The following is a 23,069-nucleotide window of genomic DNA, read 5'->3' on the forward strand; positions in this document are numbered from 1 at the left end:
TGTGAGGTGGCAGCAGCTGGGGCGCCCTGGAAAACCTCAGAAGACTGTAATGGCAGTTCAGGGGGTCCTCTAAGGAGCCTCCAGAGTGCATGGAATCATACAACCAATGCTTGCAAAAGCCTTGGGGTATGATTCCAACATGTTTGATACCAAACATGGCCCTATTCGGAGTTACCATTGTGAAGCTGTACATAAGTAGAGGCCTATTCCCAGTGCAGGTGTAAAATGGTATCCCCACACTCACAAAGTCCACAAACATGGTCCTGGAGGTTGTGGGAGCACGCCTGCTAGTGCAGGGGTGCCCTCACACAAAGGTACTCTGCATCCACCTTCAGGGCGGGAGGCCTGCAATATGGGTGACTTATAAGTGACCTGGTGCAATGTAAATGGCAGTAAAAGGGTGCATGCACCATTTCACACAGGCTGCAATGGTAGTCCTGTAGAAGTCGTTGCATGGGCTCACTATGGGTGGCAAAAGAAATGCTGCAGCCCATAGGGATCCCCTGGAACCCCAATGCCCTTGGTACCTAGGTACCATATACTAGAGACTTATAAGGGGGCACCAGTATACCAATTATGGGTGGAATACTGGATTACTAGTATGCAATAACCATAATTTAAGTGAGAGAGCATAACTACTGGAGTCCTGATTAGCAGGATCCCAGTTGACACTCTAACACACTGACAAACAGGCCAAAAGTGGGGGTAACCATGCTAGAAAGAGGCTACTTTCCTACACATACCCCAAGGAGAGTTAATCATCCACCAGTAACTTTTCTGTGTGGTCAGGGTAGAACGACTATGCTCTTTTTGGGTCCAGACAGTGGAGTCGCTCTTCTTCCTTAGAGGGATGTTGGGGAGTGAAGATGGTGGGCAAGGTGACAGTTTGACCGAGATGCAATGGGGTCACCACCTTTGGTAAGCAAGAGGCACAGGTGCGTAGCACTACCTTTTCTGGAAATACTGTGAGATATGGCGGCTTAGTTGATAAGGCCTGTATCTCACTCACCCTGTGGGCAGATGTTATTACCACTTAGAGGGCTGTCTTGATGATGTCCAGGAGGAAGGAACAGTTGTGCAATGACTCCAAAGGAGAGCACATGAGATATGTGAACTAAATTAAGATCCTACTGAGTCATGACAAAGGGCATAGGGGAAAACATATTTACAAGCTGTAGGAAAATACCACTGTTGGCATAGTTAGCAGGCCCCTACAGTGGCTAAGGCAATCCTTAGACATTGTAAGTGCAGGGTAGCCATGCTGAGTACATAGTCTGGGAGTTTGTCAAAAACGAATTCTACAGTTTCATAATGGCTACACTGAATACTGAAAGGTTTGGAATCAAACTTCTCATCACAATAAATCCACACTGATGCCAGTGTAGGATTTATTGAGAAATGCACACAGAGGGCATCTTAGAGATGCCCCTGCATGCCAGCCCAACTGCTGGTGCTAGGTTGACCGGTCTCTGCCAGCCTGCCACTTCCAGGAAAGTTTCTTGCCACATGGGATGAGTGCCTTTGTGCACTCTGTGACCAGGGAAAAAGCCTGTCCTTAGCGGAGGTGCCTCGCACCTCCCCCTGCAGGAACTGTAACACCTGGCGGAGAGCCTCACAGGCTCAAGCACCAGGGCACTCCAGCTAGTGGCGATGCCCGCACCCCCACCCCCACCCCCTCCCTCCTGGACATGGCCAACCATTTTTGGCAGCAAGTCAGGGGAGATAATGAGAAAAACAAGGAGGTGTCACCCCCTCAGCCAGGTACACCCCTAAGGTGACCAGAGCTGAAGTGATCTCATCCTTGAAAAGTCCTCCAACTTGCTTTGGAGGATTTATCCCCATAGGGATAGGGATGTGCTCCCCTCACCAAAGGGAGGAGGCACAAGGAGGGTGTAGCCACCCTCAGGGACAGTAGACATTGGCTACTGCCCTCCAGTCCTAACACTCCTAAATTTAGTATTTAGGGGCGCCCCTGAACCCAGGAAATCTGATTCCTGACGACCTACAAAGAAGAAGCACTGCCTAGCTGAAAAACCCCGCAGAGAAGAAGGAAGACAACAAATGCTTTGGCCCCAGCCCTACCGGCCTGTCTCCAACTTCAGAGAACTTGCACCATCGACGTATCCTGCGGGCCCAGCGACTCCTGCCGACTCAGAGGACTGCCCTGCAACCACAAAGGATCAAAAACTCCTGTGGACAGCCAACCTGTCCAACCAAAGAAAGAAGAAACCATCTTTAAAGGGACTCTCACCTCACTCCAGAAGCGTGAATCCCCACCACTCTGCACTTACGCCCCTGGCCCGTTTCCAGAGAAACCTATGACCCAGAGAGGACCCCCAGGTGACTCAGACAACGTGTCCACCATGGACTGACCTCTTTGCACCCCCACGATGACACCTGCAGAGGGAATCCCGAGGACCCCCCCTTACTGTGCATGCCCCATGAAAAGAAATCAGACTCCTGGAAGAAGCACTGCACCCGCAGTCCCTAGGCCTGTGAAGAACCAACCTCCGGTGCAGCAATGACCAGCAGGCGGCCCTCACACTTGCCCAGTTGGTGGCTGGCCCGAAAAGCCCCCCTGTGTCCTGCCTGCATCGTTTGAGTGACCCCCAGGTCCCTCCGCTGATTCCTATCATGAACCCGATGCCTTGTTTGCCCACTGCACCCGGCCGCCCCTGTGCCGCTGAGGGTGTATTTTGTGTGCCTGCTTGGGACCCCCCCAGTGCTTTACAAAACCACCCTGATCTGCTCCCCGAGGACGCAAGTACTTACCTGCTAGCAGACTTTAACCGGAGCACCTCTAGTCTCCATAGGCCCCTATGTTATTTGGGCCCCTCTTTGACCTCTGCACCTGACCGGCCCTGTGTTGCTGGGTGTTTGGGGTTGACATGAACCCCCAACGGTGGGCTGCCTATGCCCTGGAGACTGAACTTGTAAGTGCTTTACTTACCTCAAAAACTAACCTGTACCTACCTCCCCTAGGCACTGTTGAATTTTGCACTGTGTCCACTTTTAAAATAGCTTATTGCCGTTTTATGCCAAACTGAGTACACTACTGTTTTAATTCAAAGTTCTAACTATACCTTTGCAGAGTACCTTACATTTAATGTACTTACCTGCAATCTGAATCTTGTGGTTCTAAAATAAATTAAGAAAATAGTATTTTTCTATATAAAAACCTATTGGCCTGGAGTTAAGCCATTGAGTGTGTGTTCTCATTTATTGCCTGTGTGTGTACAACAAATGCTTAACACTACCCTCTGATAAGCCTACTGTTTGACCACACTACCACAAAATAGAGCATTAGAATTATGTAATTTTGCCACTATCAACCTCTAAGGGGATCCCTTGGACGCTGTGCACATTATCTCTCACTTTGAGATAGTATATACAGAGCCAACTTCCTACAATACGAAACTTCCCATGTTTCTGTGTAGCCATTATGGAACTGTGGAGTTCGTAATTGACAGACTCCCAGACCATATACTCTTTATGGCTACCCTGCACTTACAATGTCTAAGGTTTGGCTTAGACACTGTAGGGGCATAGTGCTCATGCAACTATGCCCTCACCTGTGGTATAGTGCACCCTGCCTTAAGGCTGTAAGGCCTGCTAGAGGGGTGACTTACCTTTGCTACAGGAAGTGGGTTGACGGCATGGCACTCTGAGGGGAGTGCCATGTCCACTTAGTCATTTTCTCCCCACCAGCACAACAGGCTGTGAGGCAGTGTGCATGTGCTGAATGAGGGTTCCCTAGGGTGGCATCATACATGCTGCAGCCCTTAGTGGGCTTCCGTGGCCACAGGGCCCTTGGTACAGGGGGTACCAGTTGCAAGGGACATATGTAATGTTCCACTGTGCCAATTGTGGAAACAAAGGTACGGTTTAGGGAAAGAACACTGGTGCTGGGGCCTGGTTAGCAGGGTCCCAGCACAATTTCAATCATAACTGGCATCAACAAAAGGCAAAAAGTTAGGGGGTAACCATGCCAAGGGAGGCATTTCCCTACAGTATATACAGAGCCAGCTTCTTGCAAGTGGTATAGGCGGAAAGGAGGACGGAGTTCCAGTTGAGATGAAAAAGTGTGAAAGAGCTGACATTACACGTTCTCTTGGGAGGCGAACAGATCTAATCAAGGCTCTCTCAATGCTGAAAGAGACCTTGCGCAACATCCGCATGGAGACGGCATTCATGATCGGCTATGCACAGACGGCTGAGTTCATCTGGTCTGACGTTCAGAAAGCCCGCCAGATGTTAAACCACCAGGGTAATGCCCTGATGTGCCAGCCATGTCCAGAGGCGCACACAGCCTCCTGACAAAAGGGTCCAGGACCCTACTCCACCCTGTTTGTTGCAGAACCACATAGCTGTAGTGTTCTCTGTGGGGACACCTTCACCACTTTCCCTTTGAGTGAGGGAAGGAATGCTTTGAATGCAAGCCTGATCGCCCGGAGCTCCAAAAGACTTATGTGGATTCCAGACTCCGCTGAAGACCAGAGACCTCTGATATCCGTCTCTCTCATGTGGCCACCCCATCCCAGGAGTGACGCGTCTGTCACTACTCTTAGATCTGGTTGGGGAAGGGAGAGGGAAATGCTGTTGGCTCAGTCCTGATTCGAAAGCCACCACTACAGATCATTTGCAGTCACCTCTGAGATCTGGACCATGTCGGAGAAATTTCCCTGATGCTGTGCCCACTGGAACTTCAAGTCCACCTGAAGAGCCTGCATATGCCATCTGGCATATGTCACTAGCAGGATGCAGGAGGCCATGAGGCCCAGCAGCCTCAGAGTCATTCTCATTGAAATCCAGGATAGTGGCTGAAGTATCGGAATCATAACTTGAATATCCTGGACTCGCTTTTCGGGAGGATATGCCTGAAACTGCACTGTGTCCAGAACAGCTTTGATGAAAGGTAGCGTCTGAGAGGGTCAGGTGTGACTTTGGCATTTTTATAGTGAACCCCAGCGTGTGCAGGAGGGTCGCCGTAGTCTGAAGGTGGGAGAGAACTTTCTGGGGCATGTCTGCCTTCGAAAGCCAGCCGTCAAGGTAGGGGGAAGACTGAAACCCCCAAACTGTGCAGATCAGCTGCAACCACTGCCAAATCACTTTTGTGAACACTAGAGGGGCACTGGGAAGGCCGAAGGGAAACTTGATAAATTGAAATTGCTTGTGTCCTACCACAAATCGGAGGTAACATCTGTGGGCAGGCAAGACGGGGATATGGAAATAAGCGTCCTGAAAGTCCAACGCTATCATCCAATCTCCTGGGCCCAAGCCAGACAGGACTTGAGCGAGGGTGAGCCTTTTGAGGAAGAGATTATGGGCCCCAAGGTCTATGATAGGAGGTAAGCCCTTGTCCTTTTTGGGCACCCGTAAGTAGAGGGAATAACAACCACAACCTACTTATGGCACAGGGACACATTCTATGGAGATGCTACTTCCTCGCGGAGAAGTGCCAGATGATCCTCCGGTAAGTGGTGGTAGGATGGAGGCATGGCCAGAGGGGCAGTCTCGAAGGGGAGGGAGTAGCCCCTTCGGATGATCTGCAAAGACTACCTGTACATAGTGATGTAATCCCAGTGGGGCAGGTGATGGCGAAGCCTACCACCAACTGGCCTGGGATGAGGGGACGGACTATGAAGGCCTGGAGGCTGAAGCATGGGTTGGGGTGGACTAGGCAGACTGCTGGTTCTGCGTCCCAGCGACTGAACAGTATGGGTGGCACGGTGGCTGGGAAAGGGATGCGACAGAGAGTCCCTTCCGTGGCCACAAAAGGGGCAAAAGGCAGACTCTTGGGGACAAGGGGCAGTCGAAAGGCCAAGGGACCGAGCAGTAGCCTAGGAGTCCTTGAACCTCTCAAGCGTCGAGTCCGCCTTGTCTCCAAAGAGACAGGTGCCATCAAAGGGCATGTACATAAGGGTCTGTTGGACATCCCTGAGAAACAAAAAGTCATCAAACAGGCATGGCGCCTCAAGGCCACCATCGATGCAACTGTTCTACCCAGAGAGCCGGTCGTGTACAGCCCACATCGAATAGTGAACTTCGCCGCATCTCTCCCATCAGCAACTGTTTGGGAGACGACAACCTGGGCCTCCTCCGGTATCTGCGGCAAGACGTGCATGAGGACGCGAGGGAGTGAGTATAGTGGCCCAAAAGGCATGCGGTGTTCACTGACCTCAATACCAGACTGGAGCAAGAAAACCTCTTCTTTTCCAGAAGGACATCAGTGAGTGCTTTATTGAAAGGAAGAAGAGGCTCAGATGTGGAAGCCCGGGGTTGAAGCACCCCTGTCAGTAGATTAGACCTGACTTCAACAGAAGGCAGTTCGAGGCCAAGGACCTCAGCCGCCCTACTGACCACTATAAAATATGTGCCTCCCTTCACGGTAACCACGGTAGGAGGAGAGAGCATGCCAGAATCTGGAGAAGTGTCCAGACCACTGGCCTCGCCCAATTTCTGTGCCAAGTCCATGTTAGGGTCATCCTGGTGATCATAATGGCCCACGGACACCTTCCCCACTTTCATACCCATGCAGAAAAGGGTCTGAATCCAACCTGCGGTGAAGAGACCCCATCGAAGAAGAGGGCGGGGTCAGCCAATGCTGCTCCGACTACCAGTCATTAGGGATGAGGATCGGGTCAACATCGATCGTGAGCACAATTGACATCAGGAGTGTCAATGACCGAGCCGGGGAAGGTCTTGATGGTACGACTGGTGTCGGTACAGATCCGGTAGCGGATCTGGAGGGCCCCTCGGAGGTCAGAGCCAGAGCCTCCGGTGCGCTACCCAAAGGGCCCACAGCAGAACCCCCAAGGGCCCAAAGGCACCAGAGGGGGGTTGGACTGCCCAAATATGAGACGCATGGCCTCATAGAATTCTTTTAATTCGGCAGCGTCGCTCTAGCTCATGGAAAGTCGGGGACGCGGAGTGGGCCCAGAAGTGGGGTCCGAGGACAGAGGCATGGAGCGTCGACGCTCCTCCTGCATCGCATCAGCCGAGCGACAGGGTGAAGCCAAAGAATACCTAGCCTTCTTTGACTTCTTCTTCGAAGACTTGGAGGACAACGAGTGGTGGTGACTCCGCGAGTCGTCTCGGGACCTTCCTCCCAAGCGAGACCAGGAACGATGCGGAGTTGGGCGCTGGGCTGCCATAAGCTTGATTGAACGCGCCCTCAAGACCTTCGGGTGCATGGCCTGGCACTTGGAGCACGATTTCCGGTCGTGGTCGCCCTCCAGGCACCACAAACAGACCCGGTGCGGATCCTTCACCAACATGATACAGCGACAGGCCTCGCAAGGCTTGAAAGCGGTCTTCGGGGACATTCTCGACACAGCAAAAAAAAAAATCACCAAGAACTAGAAAAAAGTGTTGAAATAGTAAAAAAAAAAAAAAGAAAATGACCGGGGTAGCTCTCTCCAGATCAGTGCGTGGCGCGTAAAGTAAAGAACTGACGTCACCACGCAGAGGCAGTGTCTATATACGCTCCCAACGTCATCACAGTGACCACGACATGAACGATGCCTGTGGAGTCGACAGACGCCACCTGACAACACGCAAGGGTTCTGCTTGAGAAAAAACCTTCAGATCCAGTTTGACAGATAGTGGAAATTCTAAGGTAAGGAATGTGCAACTAGAAGCCTCTATCAGATTCACAAATCTTTCATAGGCTGATGAACTACTGAGGTCATTAATATGGGCTGTTCATCGAAGTATGGTTTCGCTCTCGATATTGTGAAGAAATTTAGAGGAGGGAGGTCTTGCTGCCCCTGATATACAGCTTTATTATTACGCAGCTTACTTACAACACATGGTTAGGTGGATGACTAACACAGATGGGTGGGAGAAAAGATTGCTTGAGGGCATACTGGGCGAGGATACCTTGCCACTACTCCTGCGGAAGGAGGGTAGATCCCCCCCACCTGATACCTTACCTGGTGAAAGTCACGGCTGAATTATGAGAGCAGATGGACTGTAAGATTATTCGAAGAGCCCCTTTGATAGGAAATTGCCTTTGTGGAATTTGGTCCTTTTCTGCTCCACTGATGACTGCATGTCGATGGAACAGTGGAGAAGTGGAGGTTGCCTGTTGGCAGGTGATATTTACCTGGGAAAACGGTTCATAACCGTCCCGGAGATGCAGGAATTCTTTGCAGTAGGGCCAGGTCAGTTCCAACAATATGCCAAATTGGGGAGTGTAGCACAGGAAGTCTGGAGTGATTTTCCGACTGTACCATAAGCATCTCACGTCATGGGCGGATTAATACGAGAGGGGGTGGAGGGGGGGGGGGCGGCTGGGGGGGAATGGGCGACATTCGATTTCCCTGTTTTATAAAGCGCTCAACACTAATAGGCAGAACACTTCCTGCTCGCCACATGGCGTGCGGGAGAAATAATCAGAGGAGCCATGCTCTGACACAGACTGGGGACAAGCTCTAGAACTAGTCTACACTGTATCATGCAATAATAGGTTTAAACTCTTACATTTCAACTCCCTACATCGCACCTATTTTACACCATATATGTTGAATAAGGTAGACCCTGCTAAGGGGGCCAGTTGCCAAAAATGTGGAAAAGAGGGGATTATGTTCTTGCATCTGGACTGAGAACGTGCCAAAGTTCAGGCTTACTGGAAAGAGGTTATCCCCAAAATAATAGCTGTCACCAAGCTGAAAGTTGCACTGACAGCAGTGGCTTGCTTGCTGGGAGTTATACCGAGGGGTGGAAGATCCCTTACAAACTGGCTCAGCTGCCCATGTTGCTGGCTAAGAAAAGGTTAGCCATTTCTTGGATGGGAACCAGGAGCCCACAATTGGAACACTGGCTGAAAGATTTGATGAAGTGTGGGGTGGCAAGGAACAGCAGATGTGGATGGCGTGCACTGATGATGGTGCAGCTGCTGAGATTTTAGCCTAGGGTCTGTTGCTTGAAAGATTCACAGAAGGGGACGACCCTCACACAGAGGCCTTTACAGATGAGGAGGGGTAGAACTGCACATACTGTTGTTGGTATCAACTAAATGAGTATGGGATTCCTATGGTCCATAAGGATCAATCTGTCAGCTTGGAGATTAGGTTCATGGGGTTATTGTGCAAAAATATTACAGTGTGATGTACTGTGGAGGCCTAGTTGGTCATGATTGTTGCGGCTCTATGCTAGGAGATCAGAACTCTTAACTCCCCACCCTCAATATGTAACAGAAAACCATTAATTTGCAATGTATGATTGTTTTATGTTTTTGGCATGGCTTTACTTGCACCGTTATAAGTGAAAATCTAAGAATACATTAAAAAAAAAAAAAAAAAAAAAAAAGAACTTTGCAGCACAGAGATTGGAGGAAATTGTATTTTTTGGACAAATTTTGAGATTTGCAATGAAGAGAAATGTGGCAAGAGCCACACAAGTCACCCCATCCTGGATTCTCCTAGGTGTCTATTGTAGGAAAGTGCCCCTTTTGGCATGGTTACCCTCCGTCCCCCACTTTTTGCCTGATATTGATGCTGACTTGACAGAGTGTGCTGGGATCCTGCTAACCAGGTCCAGCACCAGTATTCTTTCCCAAAACTGTACCATTGTGTCCCCAATTGGCACACCCCTGGCATACAGTAAGTCCCTTGTAAAAGGGTCCCATGGTACCATTGGCTCTGTGGCAAGGGAAATATCACCAAGGGCTGCAGCATGTATTATGCTACCCTGGGTTACCCCTCAAAAAGCACATTCACACTGCCATTGCAGCTGTGTGTGTTGGTGGGGAGAAAAAGAAAGTTGACATGGCACCCCTTCTCAGGGTGCCACGCCCACAAACCACTGCCGGTGGCATATGAGTCACCTCTCTAGCAGGCCTTACAGCCCTAAGGCAGGGTGCACTATATCACAGGTGAGGGCACAGCTGCATGAGCAATATGCCCCTACAGTGTAAGTCCATTCTTAGACATTGTAAGTGCAGTGTGGCCATACTGAGTATATGGGCTGGGAGTTTGTCATTACAAACTCCACGGCTCTATGATGGCTCCACTGAAGTCTGGGAAGTTTGGTATAAAACTTCTCAGCACAATAAACCCACACTGATGCCAGTGTTGGATTTATTGAAAAATGCACCCAGAGGACATCGTACGGATGCCCCCTGTATTTTAGCCAAACTTCTAGTGCAGGATTGACTAGTCTGTGCCAGCCTGCCACTTCCAGACAAGTTTCTGACCACATGGGGTGAGAGCCTTTGCGCTCTCTGTGACCAGAAACAAAGCCTGCACTGGGTGGAGGTGCTTCACACCTTCCCCCTGCAGGAACTGTAACAACTGGCGGTGAGCCTCAAAGGCTCAGGCCTCTTGTTACAGTGCCCCAGGGTACTCCAGCTAGTGGAGCTGCCTGTCCCCCAGACAAAGGCCCCTTTTGGTGGCAAGTTCAGCAGGAAAATCAGGAAAAACAAGGAGGAGTGACCACTTCAGCTAGGACCAGCAAGTTGTCCAGAGCTAAAGTGACCCCCCCCCCCCCCCCCCTGCAAAATCCTAAATCTTGGTTTGGTGGACAGGGACCAATAGGGTTAGGTCTGTGCCCTCCTCCCCAAAGGGAGTGGACACCAGAAGGGTGTAATCACCCTCAGGGACAGTAGCCATTGGCTACTGCCCTTTGACCCCTGCAACGCCCCATAATCCAGGATTTAAGGGCTCCCCTGAACCTAGCTGGGCAGATTCCTGGGGACCTCAAGAAAACAAGAAAAAAGAAGGATTGCTAAGCTGACCCCCAGCAGAAAAGACTGAAGACACCAACTTACCTGGCCCCAGCCCTCCAGGCCTGTCTCTAGCTTCTGAAGCCCTGCTACTAAAAGGCGATGCATCCTGCAGGAACAGCGACCTCCTCAAAGCCTCAAGAGGACTGCCTGCACACCAGAGAACCAAAATTTCCTGTCGACAGCGGCCCTGTCTAGAAAGAAACTCCAGCAGATGACTCCAGAACTGCCCCAGATTCGTGAGTCCTGCCCACTCTGAAAACACAATGACACCTGCAGCCTAAATCCGGAGGACCCCCCTGACTGTAAAAGAACTGGACGAAGGTTTCCAATGCCTAAAGGTATCCCAGCACCTGCAGCCCCCTGGCCTTGGGGGATCTGACCACCAGCCCAGCAATGTTCAAGCAGGCGGCCTTCCTTCTTACCCAGCCTGTGGTTTTCTGGACGCAACCCCCTGGACCTAGCCAGCAGCATCTTTGTGACCCCCGGGATCCCCCTATTGAAAAGCACTGGGAAACCCGACGCTGTGTTTGCACCCTGTACCTGTGCCGCTAAGGGTGTGTTTTTGGTGCTGACCTGTGGCCCCCACCCCTCTGGTTCTCATCTAAACCCCCCACGTCTGCCATCCGAAGACGCAGGTACTTACCTGCAAGCAGACCTGATTCCGAGTGCCCCCAGGCTCCATACTCCATAGGGCTCCATTTTAAATCTTGCATCATCTTGCATCATCTTTGACCTCTGCACCCGGCTGGGCCCTTGTTGCTTGTTGCTGGTGCTGGGTGTTTGAGGTTAACATGAACCTCAACCTGTGGACATCCTAACCCCTAGAGACTGGAACTATGAGTCTTGTACTTACTGCAAAACTGAACTAACCTTTCTTCCCCCCAGAACTGTTTCTGAAAATTGCACTGTCAACTTTCAAAATAGATATTTGCTATTTTCTTGAAAACCATTTCGTTCGTTAGCTTTATTTCGGTAAAGATAAATACCATAAAAGCACACCACAATTCACAAATTCATAGTTTTACAAAAGAACAAGCTATGTATAAAAAGCCCCAGAAGTAAAACGTTGAACTACATAAAAAACTTTAAACAAACATTTTCCCTCTAAAAATTCATACCATATTATGGGATCGTGCAAAAATGCAAAATTTTTCATGATAGGTATCAGGAGTCAAATACATACCTAACTAGACACAATAAATAAGATAAGAATAAAACATTTCTATTTAAAAGGTATAAGAATATATAAACATAAAAGATTCATTGAAAAATAAGAAATTTATAAATGCATACATTGAAATTCACGAGTGAGTTCATCAGTGACCACTCCCAATGTCTATTGTTAAATTTTCGCCTATTTTTTTTAGCATATTCAATCTGCAATACCAAATAGATTCTAAATATTTTGCAAAACAGCAAGCCACTAAAACAAATGAATCAGATTTAAAAACTCTCAGAGCCAACAGACAGTTCCTAAAACCCATTTTTTTACATAATGGAATAATCCAACAAGCCCTCTGTTTATGGTATGCAGAATATTGAAAGAGGACATGGGTTATGGATTCTTCCCTGGCACAACCCATCGGGCACATCTTAGAGGTGCAACTAGTATTAGTCCATTTGTACGTTAGGATGCGCAGAGGAAGAGAACCTATCCTAAATCTGGTATACAATGCACGAGCACGTGGAGAAAGTACTGTGTCCATATATTGCTCAGATTTGAAGTTGTAAAATGGGATGTGCCCACGCTGAGTTTTGGGCCCTTTCTTGTTGCGGGCAGTATGCCTATCCACACAAGTGAGGCACCGTTTTTATCTGGAGACTTGGGGGAAATCAGAATAGCAGAAGAAGTGTTGTTACCAATTGTCTTTCTCTGCATTTGTGCCTTCCAAATCTAAGACTGTGTGTAAGAAATAAGTTATTTTCAGAAATGACCTCTAATTAACAGGCTAATATGGGTACGCACAAATTCAGAGATCTGCAAATAACCACTGCTTCTAAACTTTACATCTAGTGCCCATTTCGGAAATAAATAGGTGTCCTTGATATCTATTTTTCACCCTTTATGTTTTATCAAATGAATTGCTCTATACCTGGTCCACAATGAAAACCCTTGGCAAGGTGCTGCTCATTTATTGGCTCTGGGTACCTTGTGTTCTTGGTGAACCTACAAGCCCTTTATATCAACAAAGGGGATACAAAGGAAGGGTTGGGCTTGGCAAGATGGTTAACTTGCCACGTCGACATGGCAGTTTAAAACTTACACACAGGCTCTTCAAGGGCAGGCCTGAGCCATGTGTGAAGGGCTACTGAAACAGGTGGCACAATCAGTGCTGGAGACTCACCAGTGGCATTTAATTTACAGGCCCTGGGCACCCGTAGTGCACGTTACTAGGGGCTTATAAGTAAATTAAATACACCAATTGTGGATAAGCCAAAGTTACCATGTTTTAGAGACGGAGCACATGCACTTCAGCACTGGTCAGCAATGGTAAATTACCCGCAGTCCTAATGCCAGCAAAAACAAAGTAAAAACAAAAAATGAGTCCAGGAGGCAAAAAGTCAGAGGAAACCACACCAAAGATGCCAGGTCTAAGAACCCTTAAATCCCACCTCTTAAATATGACATAATAGTTATGCCATTTGAAAACATACATACCTGCATAGTAAACAACTGTGTGATAAAGTATATATACAAAATACTAAAGAATTAAAAATAAGAGACCTGTGTGGTACAGGCATGTGTGGTACCATCCTGTGGGATAAAGACTGTGCAGTGAATGAAATTAGTGCTAGCTGAGGGAACCTAGATTTAGTCTGGCAGCACTACCTCATTTTTTAAATGCATCTGTGGCCTACAGCAAAATGTTTATGGATCTTTAAAGTGATAAGGTGTAAAGACCCCCAGTGGAGTCAACTGGCTTCCTAGTAAACTCATGTAGTCCAAATTTGCATGCCTTTAATTTCAGGATAAGTTGTACTTATTTTTGCAGACGTTTTGTCATATTGCCTGCTTTCTCTGACGACTTTGATAGCTAATAGTAACATACAATTGAGGACATATGTTGTGGTTTGCAGCTGTGAAATTGAAGACTAAATGGTACATTAGGGGAGTTGTTCCAGAATTTATGTTGAAGTTAGAAAATCTGATTTCTAATTTCTTGAGCTGTTTTACCCAAGCATCAAAACCTTCATGGACATAGAGGCTACAAGCCTCCATCAGAACAAAAGGTTACTAAACTATGGCAACACTCTTTCTGGTAGCTGCATATTCTTCACCTTTACCTTTTCAATAGTCCCCAGGTGTCAGACTGGATCTGGAAACTTTACAGCAGTAGGTAGCACTGTGATGCTCCACTCTGATGGTGATCCGCTCAATTAATAACGTGCAGAACCTATATAGGTGCAACTCAAGTGCATTGACATCAGTTTCTTCCAAGGCTGTCTGCGTCCCCAGATAGTGTGCCCCAAATGCAAATTGGCTTTGACCAGTGTGCAGATTCCTAGACTGGGCAACCTATAAACAAGGAGGATGCAAGGGTTGTTGGGAAATCTGCATCAAGATAGTCTCTCTACCACAAAGAGCATTCTCAGAATTGAGAAACTTATTCTACTGATAAAGACTTATAGCCAGAAACTCCTCCCCTTCCGAACAGATAATAAAGCAGTGCCTATTAGACAGTGGGTCTTTGAATTAGCTCAAACTAGGAAGTCCTGCAGGACTGAGTGGGCAAAATGCCCCTTCGCCAAACCAGACAATATTGCTTCCTGAACATATGGAGGGACACCCACGTAGCCGCCTGGTAAATGTCCAAGACAAGGATAAGCATGCTGTCCTTTCAGAGGCTGCTTTTTGGCAAACGCATAGCAGATCTTAATGTAAGAAAGCTCCAAACAAGCATGGTTCACTTCTGCCTTGACTTTTTTTGCACCAGAGGATCCCACAAAGACATGATCGTCCACCTGAAGTACTTTGGTACAATCAATATAAGCTCTCTTGGGATCCAAACAGTGGGTTCTCTCCTCCTCATTAAAGGGGTGATGCGGAGCATAGAACACTAGAAAGGTAATTGTAAGAAATGGGGTCTCTAGTTGGCAGTCGGTTTGCACCCTGTCCAAGTAGGGACCCTCACTCTAGTCAGGATAAGGGACATACCCGGTAACGCCTGCTCACCCCCCTTGGGAGCTTGGCACGAGCAGTCAGGCTTATCTCAGAAGAAATGTGTAAAGCATGTGCACATAACACACAGTAATAAGTGAAAACACTACAAACGGTCACCACATCAGTTTTAGAAAAATAGCCAATATTTATCGATATAAAACAAGACCGAATACAATAAAAATCCAACATACAGTAATAAAAATATGAATTCTGCAAGATTTAATCAAAAATACAGTTCCTTGAAGTCGATAGCTCCACCTGGGGCTATCACAGCATCGTGATCAACAAAACCAACAGTTCAGGACGGCCGCAGCTTTGCGGACCAGCTACGGTGTCGGGAAGACCCGCAAACAGTACCTTGGATTTGCAGGGCATCGTGATCCTCGCGGTGAGCTCCAGAGAGCGGCGTCACTGACGTTGCGGTGTCTGTGCAGGAGTCGTTGGGACCTTGATGTCACACGCATTGCAGATCGAACTCCAGGCTGATGAAGTTAGGTGCGCCGGCGTAGAGGACGTCGTGGCTGGGGTGCGAAGCGGGATGATGCGACTTGCGGTGCCCACAGGTCACGGTGCAGGCAGCGGCTCGGTGATGGCGTCCAGCGGTGTCGGTGAGACCATGGCTGCGGTGTGAAGTGGGGCAGTGCGACGCGCAGTGTCCACAGGTCACGGTGCAGGGAGCGTTGTCGTCGTTGCTGAAGCGCTGTCGTCGGCAGGCCCAAGCCAGGGGTGCGGGAAGGGACAGTGCTTCGTGACCCTCCTGAGCGGTGTCCATAGGCCATGGTGCAGGCAGGATGCCTGGTGATGAGACAGGAGTCGATGGTGCTGGCGTCGGTGGACTGGGGCTGCAGTGTGGGATCAGACGGTGCTTCGTGTTCCTCACGAGCGGTGTTCACAGGCGACGGTGCAGGCAGCGGCGCCAGTGTCAGCAGGAGCGGCGTCGTTAGGTATCCCCAGGCTGCGGTGTGAGCAGGTGATGCCGGAGTGCGGGGTAAACAGGTCGCGATGCGAGAAGCAGCTCGGTGAAGTCGTCCGATGACGGCGTCGGGGAGACCAGGGTCACGGTGCCAAGCGGGCAATGCGACTCCGTGCGGCATCTGCAGGTTACGGTGCAGGCCAGCGGCGTCGTTGCCGGCAGCGTGGTGGTTTCTCCTCTTGAGCAGCACAAAACACACAGTTCCCAGTGATGCAGGTCGAGGAAACTGAAGTCTTTGGTGTCCCTGAGACTTCCAACAGGAGCCAAGATCTACTCCAAGCCCTTGGAGAACTTTCTCAAGCAGGACCCACAACAAGGTTCACCCTTTGCACTCTTTCAGGCAGAAGCAGCAACTGCAGGCCAGTCCATCAAAGCAACACAGCAAAGGGACAGTACTCCTCCTTCAGCTCTTCTCCTGTGCAGAGGTTCCTCTTAATTCCAGAAAGATTCTAAAAGTCTGGGGTTTTGGGTCTTCTTCTTTTACCCATTTCTGCCTTTGAAGTTGACAAATTTCAAAGCAAAGTCTCAAGTGTTTGCAAGATCCTTCTTTATCCAGGCCAGGCCCCAGACACTCACCAGGGGGTTGGAGACGGCATTGTGTGAGGGCAGGCACAGTCCTTTCAGGTGTGAGTGACCACTCCTCCCCTCCTCTCCTCTCCAGCACAGATGGCTAATCAAGATATGCAGGCTACACCTCAGCCCCCTTTGCGTCACTGTCTAGAGGAGAGGTGTGAACAGCCCAACTGCCAAACTGACCCAGACAGGGAATCCAAGAACAGGCAGAGTAACAGAATGTATTAAGCAAGAAAATGCCTACTTTCTAAAAGTGGCATTTTCAAACTAACCATCTAAAAAACAACTTCACTAAAAGATGTACTTTTAAATTGTGAGCTCAGAGACCCTAGCCTCCACATTTTTATCTTCTCTCAAAGAGAATCTGCACTTTAAGGATATTTAAAGGCAGCCCCCATGTTAGTCTATGAGAGAGATAGTGAAAACACAGTGAAAACAGAATCTGGCAGTATTTCACTGTTAGGACATATAAAAAATACTAGTATATGTCCTAACTTAAACATACACTGCTTCCTGCCCCTGGGGCTACCTAGGTCCTAACTCAGGGGTGCCTTACATGTAGCAAAAGGGAAGGTTGAGGCCTGGCAAGTGGGTACACTTAACAAGTCGAATTGGCAGTTTAAAACTGCACACACAGACACTGCAATGGCAGGTCTGAGTCATGTTTACAGGGCTACTAATGTGGGATAACAACCAGTGCTGCAGGCCCACTAGAAGCATTTGGTTTACAAGCCCTGGGCACCTCTAGTGCACTTTACTAGTAAATCAAATATGCCAATCATGGCTAAACCAATCAACAGTACAATTTCTATAGGGAGCACTTGCACTTTAGCAGTGGTAAAGTGTGCAGAGACAACAAACCAGCAAAAACAGACCTAAACAAATAGGAGGATAAACCTGCAAAAAGGGCCATTTCCAACAGTAATGGTTTGAGTGATGTGAGACAGTTTTCACAAATTTAAGCAAGAAGGATGCCCATATTGTGTGGGGAAAAAGGTGGTGAATGGCAGACTGACAGAGAGCCTGAAGCTCACATGCTGCGCCGATGTAATGGCAATGAGTGCACATCAGATAAGTGAGTACCAACTTAAGGTCCCACTGTGCCACAACAAGAGAGCGAGTAAACAACTGTTGCAGACCTTTCGAACCACGACTGAAGACTATGGGCCTCATTATGACCCTTGCGGTCACCAGACCGCCAGGGTCACGGTCGTACTGCCGCCATAGTGGCATCCTGCCCTGGGGATTCCCATCCGCCAGCCTGCCCATAACAGTTTACACCATCATGGAAAGGCTGGCAGAAATGGGGAATTGGCAGACCTTGGGGCCCCTGCATAGCCCATGCACAGCCCCGTTGTGCATTCCACTGCCCGAATTACAGGCAGTGGAATGTGAGACGGGTGCTACTGCACCTCCTGCACCACCACATTGCAGCCAGCTCCATTAGGAGCCAGCGGCAATGTTAAAGCTCTGCGGTGAACTCCTAATAGGGCCGGCAGGATTCAGGCAGCACAGGCGGCTTGATGGCGGGAGGAGTTTGACTCATAATGAGGCACTTAATCAAAGAGGGCTGACCCGGCAACTGAAAAGTAAGTTGAAAGAGCTGAAAGGCACTATTTAATTGTGTCCACAGCAAAGCCTTGCCCGGCTAGTGACAAAACTAACAACAAAACATCAGCAAACTTTGCATGGAGTGGGTCTATTTGCTGTGTGCTGCACCAAGCCACAAATCAGTCCCAATGACAGGTGTACACAGTTTTTAATCAAGGTACGCCTATCTGCTAAGATGACATCAACGACCACCAGAAGAAGGTTGAAGAGATTCATGCTTGGCCATTGAGTGGAGACAGATGAAGGGGGAAAGGGCGAAGGTCTGGATGCAGAATCCTGCCCTGCTGTTGCAACAGTAGGTCTTCCAGGAGGGGGAAGTCTGATCCGAGGATGACTTGGGGAGTCAGGTGTTACTTTGGCCATTGATAGTGAACCCAAAAGATGACAGGACGTTCCCTGTAGTCTGGAGTCGGCGGAGGACTGACTGGGGCAAGCCTACCTCAACAGTCAGTGACTGAGGTCGGGAAGACTGGGACCGCAGACCACCAAAAATGTGCTGCTACAACTGCCATCACTTTCATGAACACCCAAGGGGCACAGGCAAGACCAGTGGGGAGCACCATGAAATGGAAATGATCTTGCCCCCACCATGAAACACAGGTAGCGCCAATGGGCCTACAAGACAGGAATAAGGAAATATGTATCCTGCATGTCCAATGCCACCGGCCATTTCCAAAGTCAGGTGCAGACAAGGACAGGATAGACAGTTTACAGAATTACAAACAATTTTCAATTATATAAATCTCTGTATTCAATAAAGAAAACAAGATCAGAGACTATATTACAATCATAATAAATTATTTTAAGTACAACTTGTCTTGAGAGATTGAGCCAGCCAACATGTGGTTTGCCTCTTGAGGAGCGCTCAGGCCTGGGGCTTTTCCAAGGGTAATAAAAGCACTGGTTGGTTTCTCTGAAGATGAAAAAAATTATGAAAAGATTTGCAGAACGAGTCTGTCTGCTGTACTTGTCCCAATGCAAGCAAATAAAAAGAACATGTTTAGAACTATGAGCCTGTATCGAGCCCTGGGCCAGTCTAATAGACAGTGAGTATCCCTCCATTTAGGTCAACCTGACAGTGCAAATGCACTAGTCTCCATCCATAAAGATAAGGATTAGCACATACCAGCTGATACAGACCACAGTAAAGACCAATTTAGCAAACTTAGAACACAGTGAGTGTAAGCCTGATATTTTTACCCATGCTTTCAAGGATACTACTGTATTGCCGCCATGCTACGGGGACAAGTGCATTCACACCCGAAGTTGACTGGGTAAGTGTTGCCTTAACAGCAGCCGGGTGCAGCCTCAGTTAAGATCAAACCAGGGCAGACTCAGGAGTACAATAGATACCTTGCTGACTGTCGTCGATGGAGTCCGCATCGCCAACAAAATTTCGGGAACCAGGGGCGAACCTGCAGACGGTATTTCACATGGATGGCCTCTCGGCTCTGTGGGGCCCTAAGGTGTGCCTCAGGGAGTCGGGCAAAGATCCGAAGAGTTGGAGCATGGCATCATGGAACTCTTCGATTAGTTTCAAAATGGCGTACTGCCCAGGAAACTTGGGGTGTGCCAGAACAAGTTGCAGGATAGGTTCCAATGTCGATTTACTTCGCAAGCAAGATGTATGGTGCTGTCCTTTCACCTTTTCAGGAGAAGGTGAGTGGTGGGCAGGGCTGAGTCCTGCTTACATTTCTTGGGACATTTTTGATCAAGATGAAGACAGGCGTCTGAAACGACTCCTGCAACTTCTGGATCTGGAAAGTGACCATGATCGAACTTCCAACTTGGACTTGTCTCATTGCAAAGTCTTTCAATGCTTGGCAATGTAGTTTCACCTTGTGGCCTCGTATGGGCATTAGGTTCATCAACGCGCAATCACTGCAGTTAGAGTCATGACTTAACCCCAGGCACCAAATGAAAATTTGATGACGATCTGTCACAGATATTTCTTTCTAACAGTCTTTACAGGGTTTAAAACCTGTAATTTTGGGAGGTGACATTTTCAGGTAGATCAGGATCAGTGTCTCGTGGTGCGGAAAGAAAGGAAATTACGTCAATGCACAGAAAAGGTGTCAAAATAGGCTCAGGGCCACCTACTGGTGAGCAGAGGTGTTGCTGAAAAGTTTCCGGATCCAGTTTGACGCCTTGAGAAACTTGAGGAAACTGTGGTTAGAAGTCTCTATTAAAACACATACTTGTTATTGCAGTACGTGAATTCGTTGGTGGGTGACTGATTCTTTTGTACATTACCACCAGAGAGTCAGGGACACATCCCACACTTAGACTTGTCATTTCTAACAGCTCAAAAATGCAAGATGTTAGTAAAAAGTGTTGTCACATTATCCTCACAGGCATCCAATGACTTCCACCTCCAGAGTGTTATGATCTGGAAGTTATTGATTAACTTTTGAGCTAGCCAGAGAATAGACTTTATCCAGTGGCAGGAAAACATTTTTGACCAATTACCTATAATCCAATAAAAAAACAATGCTGATAAAATTGAGCACCAATGGAGCGACATATGAAAGTTGCATGACTTCCATATACTGATCCATGAAACTTAGCTTATGATTCCAGAATTCACTTACGCATCTTCAAATGTAGCCTATGCCAACTTTTGTTCCCCCAACAATTGCCAGAACATTCTTCCTCATCCGCCCTTGCTCAAATCCACTGCGATGCTGCAGAAGGACATTTAGTATATTGTGTGTCAAACCGTGGAATAACCATCCACTACATCTCAGACTGAAGTCCTACAATTTAGGATTTTGAAAAAAAAAAGAAAACTTTTTCTGATGTTGCAGTCCCTGGAAGACTCTAGAATAGCTGTATACTTTGATGATAACCTAGCATAAAAATACCACATTAGTGAATGTGAGCCCACAAAATGACTATAAAGTTTTCTGTTGAAGTTTACTCAAACCTTTAAGCTGGAAGTATCCCCTGCTGCTACAATATGTAGTAAATGCATACACAGAAGCAATATGGATATTGTTATAGCACTTCAAAAAGCTTATAAGGTGTATTAAGATAATATGTTTAGATGTGGCTTACAAGTATCAATTTGCTGGTTGCTTGTTTATTTTAAACAAAAACAAGTAACCATTATTTTAAATCATATTTAAAACAAGTGGAGAAACTTCACAAAGGAACATGGCTAAATTCTGGCAAGCAAATCCTGTTTAGATGCTCTTTCCTTTTGATTAAGCATACTAAACAAGGAGCGTAAAAAGTGCTAACCGTGGCAAAATAACTTTGAAATAGAGCTAAGACTATGAAAGGTAAACTATTTTTTTGGAGACCCAACCTTGTCTTCAGCCTCCCTCTTAACTCGCTCCTCCTCTTGATGTCTACGTTCTTCTTCTTGTCTGGCTTGTTGTTCTTCTGCTTCCCTTTGGCGCATTTCTTCTAGCTGCTGCTGTCTCCTGTGCTCCTCATCCTGTAACTAGTAAAGGATTGTTTTGAAAAGGCCTGTTTCACTTCACAAAAGCTAAAATAACTGCTTATGAAGATCTAAAATGTATTTGCGTACTGAGAGCAGAAGGCAACAAAAGACAACACACGTAGAGCAATGCATTTGTTTGCCGATCAACATGTTTAGTGACAACATTTACAGTACTTAATATTTTTTTGGCATCTATAATTAAATGATCTTTCATTACTTTCAAACAAAGGGATGAGAGGGGAAGGAATTAAATGCAAGCTTTACATTGTAGATATTTGAAAAGAACCAACAACAGTTGGGAGAATCATTTAATCTGTATTTTCTTATGCACAACTGCCCATATATAGTTGGCAACTTCTAGATTTTGAAGTCACACAATGTGGATGTAAGAGAACATTCAGGGGGAAAAGGACACTAAATAAGGGAACATTTGTCATAAAATACCAGGAGTATAATATATAATCAACAACATAAAAAGAAGGTTCAGAGGTTTGAAAATGTCCCAGATACATTGCAACGTATGGTACCTGGGGTCTGATTTCTTGACATTCAAAGGCTGGGGTGCCGAACTGCACATTATTATCCAAGTAAGGTCCTCTAGGCTACAACACCCCTGTAATAAAGAACAAGCTAACTTACCTTCGGTAACGATTTATCTGATAGAGACATGTTCTAGTTGTAGTTGTTGGGGCATAATGAACGGGGTCGGAGGAAATAAATGGGTGAGTCCCTTAAGGAACCTTCCAAAAATGAGAGACCAGAATAAGAAAGGTTGGTCTATCAATCTAAGAAAGGGTGAAATGGCAAATAAGTAACCTTTAAGGTTGCCCACAGCAGAGCCCTGCTGGACCAAAGAGAGGATGAACAAGAGAACCTCAGAGAAAGGTGCAGAAAGGGGATCAGTAGACTCGTTGGTACACCATGCCACAAATTTATGTCACCGACACTAGTATACCATTTTGGTGGAGGGGCGCCTGGCTGCCAGAACAACATCACAGACTTCGAGTGGAAGATCGAAAGCTGTCAACTGCTGCCGCTAAATCTCCACACAAGGCGGCGAAGTCTGAACAGGTTCGCAGCAAAGGAAGATCTTCCCGAAGGGGCAGTCTGATCAGAGGATCAGTAGCCATGCTCAGTAGCTCTGGATATCATACTCCTCATGCCCAATCTGGAGCCACAAGGATTACTTGGGCCCTGTCGCTCTTGGTCTTTATCAGAACATTGGACACAAGTGAATTTGGCTGGGAAGGTGCAAAGGAGGCCTGAGTTCCACTCAAGACAAAAGCATAGCCGAGCAAGTGCCACTTTGGAAACTCCAATGTGCAAAACAGTTGACATTGCACGTTCTTTGCGGAAGCAAACAGATCTAACCAAGGCTCTCTCCACTGCTGAAAGAGATATTACGGCACCTCCGGATTGGAGATGCCATTCCTGATCGACAATGTATCAATGGCTGAGTTTGTCTGCTCACGCACTCAGAGCTTGCCAGATGTTCAACCACCAGGATTATGTCCTGATGTTCCAGCCACTTCCAGAGGTGTAGAGCCTCTTGACTAAAGTCCACAACCCCACT

General features: G+C 47.7%; 1 protein-coding gene across 13 annotated transcripts in view; it reads right to left on the minus strand.

Annotated features, from left to right (window-relative positions):
• Positions 1-23,069, minus strand: part of AFDN (afadin, adherens junction formation factor) — a 1,710,163-nt gene that overhangs the window by 220,683 nt on the left and 1,466,411 nt on the right. For all 13 annotated transcript variants that reach the window (XM_069234921.1, XM_069234923.1, XM_069234919.1 and 10 more), the window contains one exon: positions 21,359-21,496. In XM_069234921.1, the coding sequence (XP_069091022.1) occupies positions 21,359-21,496 (138 nt within the window). The remainder of the gene's footprint in view (positions 1-21,358; positions 21,497-23,069) is intronic.

This window comes from Pleurodeles waltl, chromosome 5 (genome assembly GCF_031143425.1).
Source record: "Pleurodeles waltl isolate 20211129_DDA chromosome 5, aPleWal1.hap1.20221129, whole genome shotgun sequence".
NCBI classification, from domain to species: Eukaryota; Metazoa; Chordata; class Amphibia; order Caudata; family Salamandridae; genus Pleurodeles; species Pleurodeles waltl.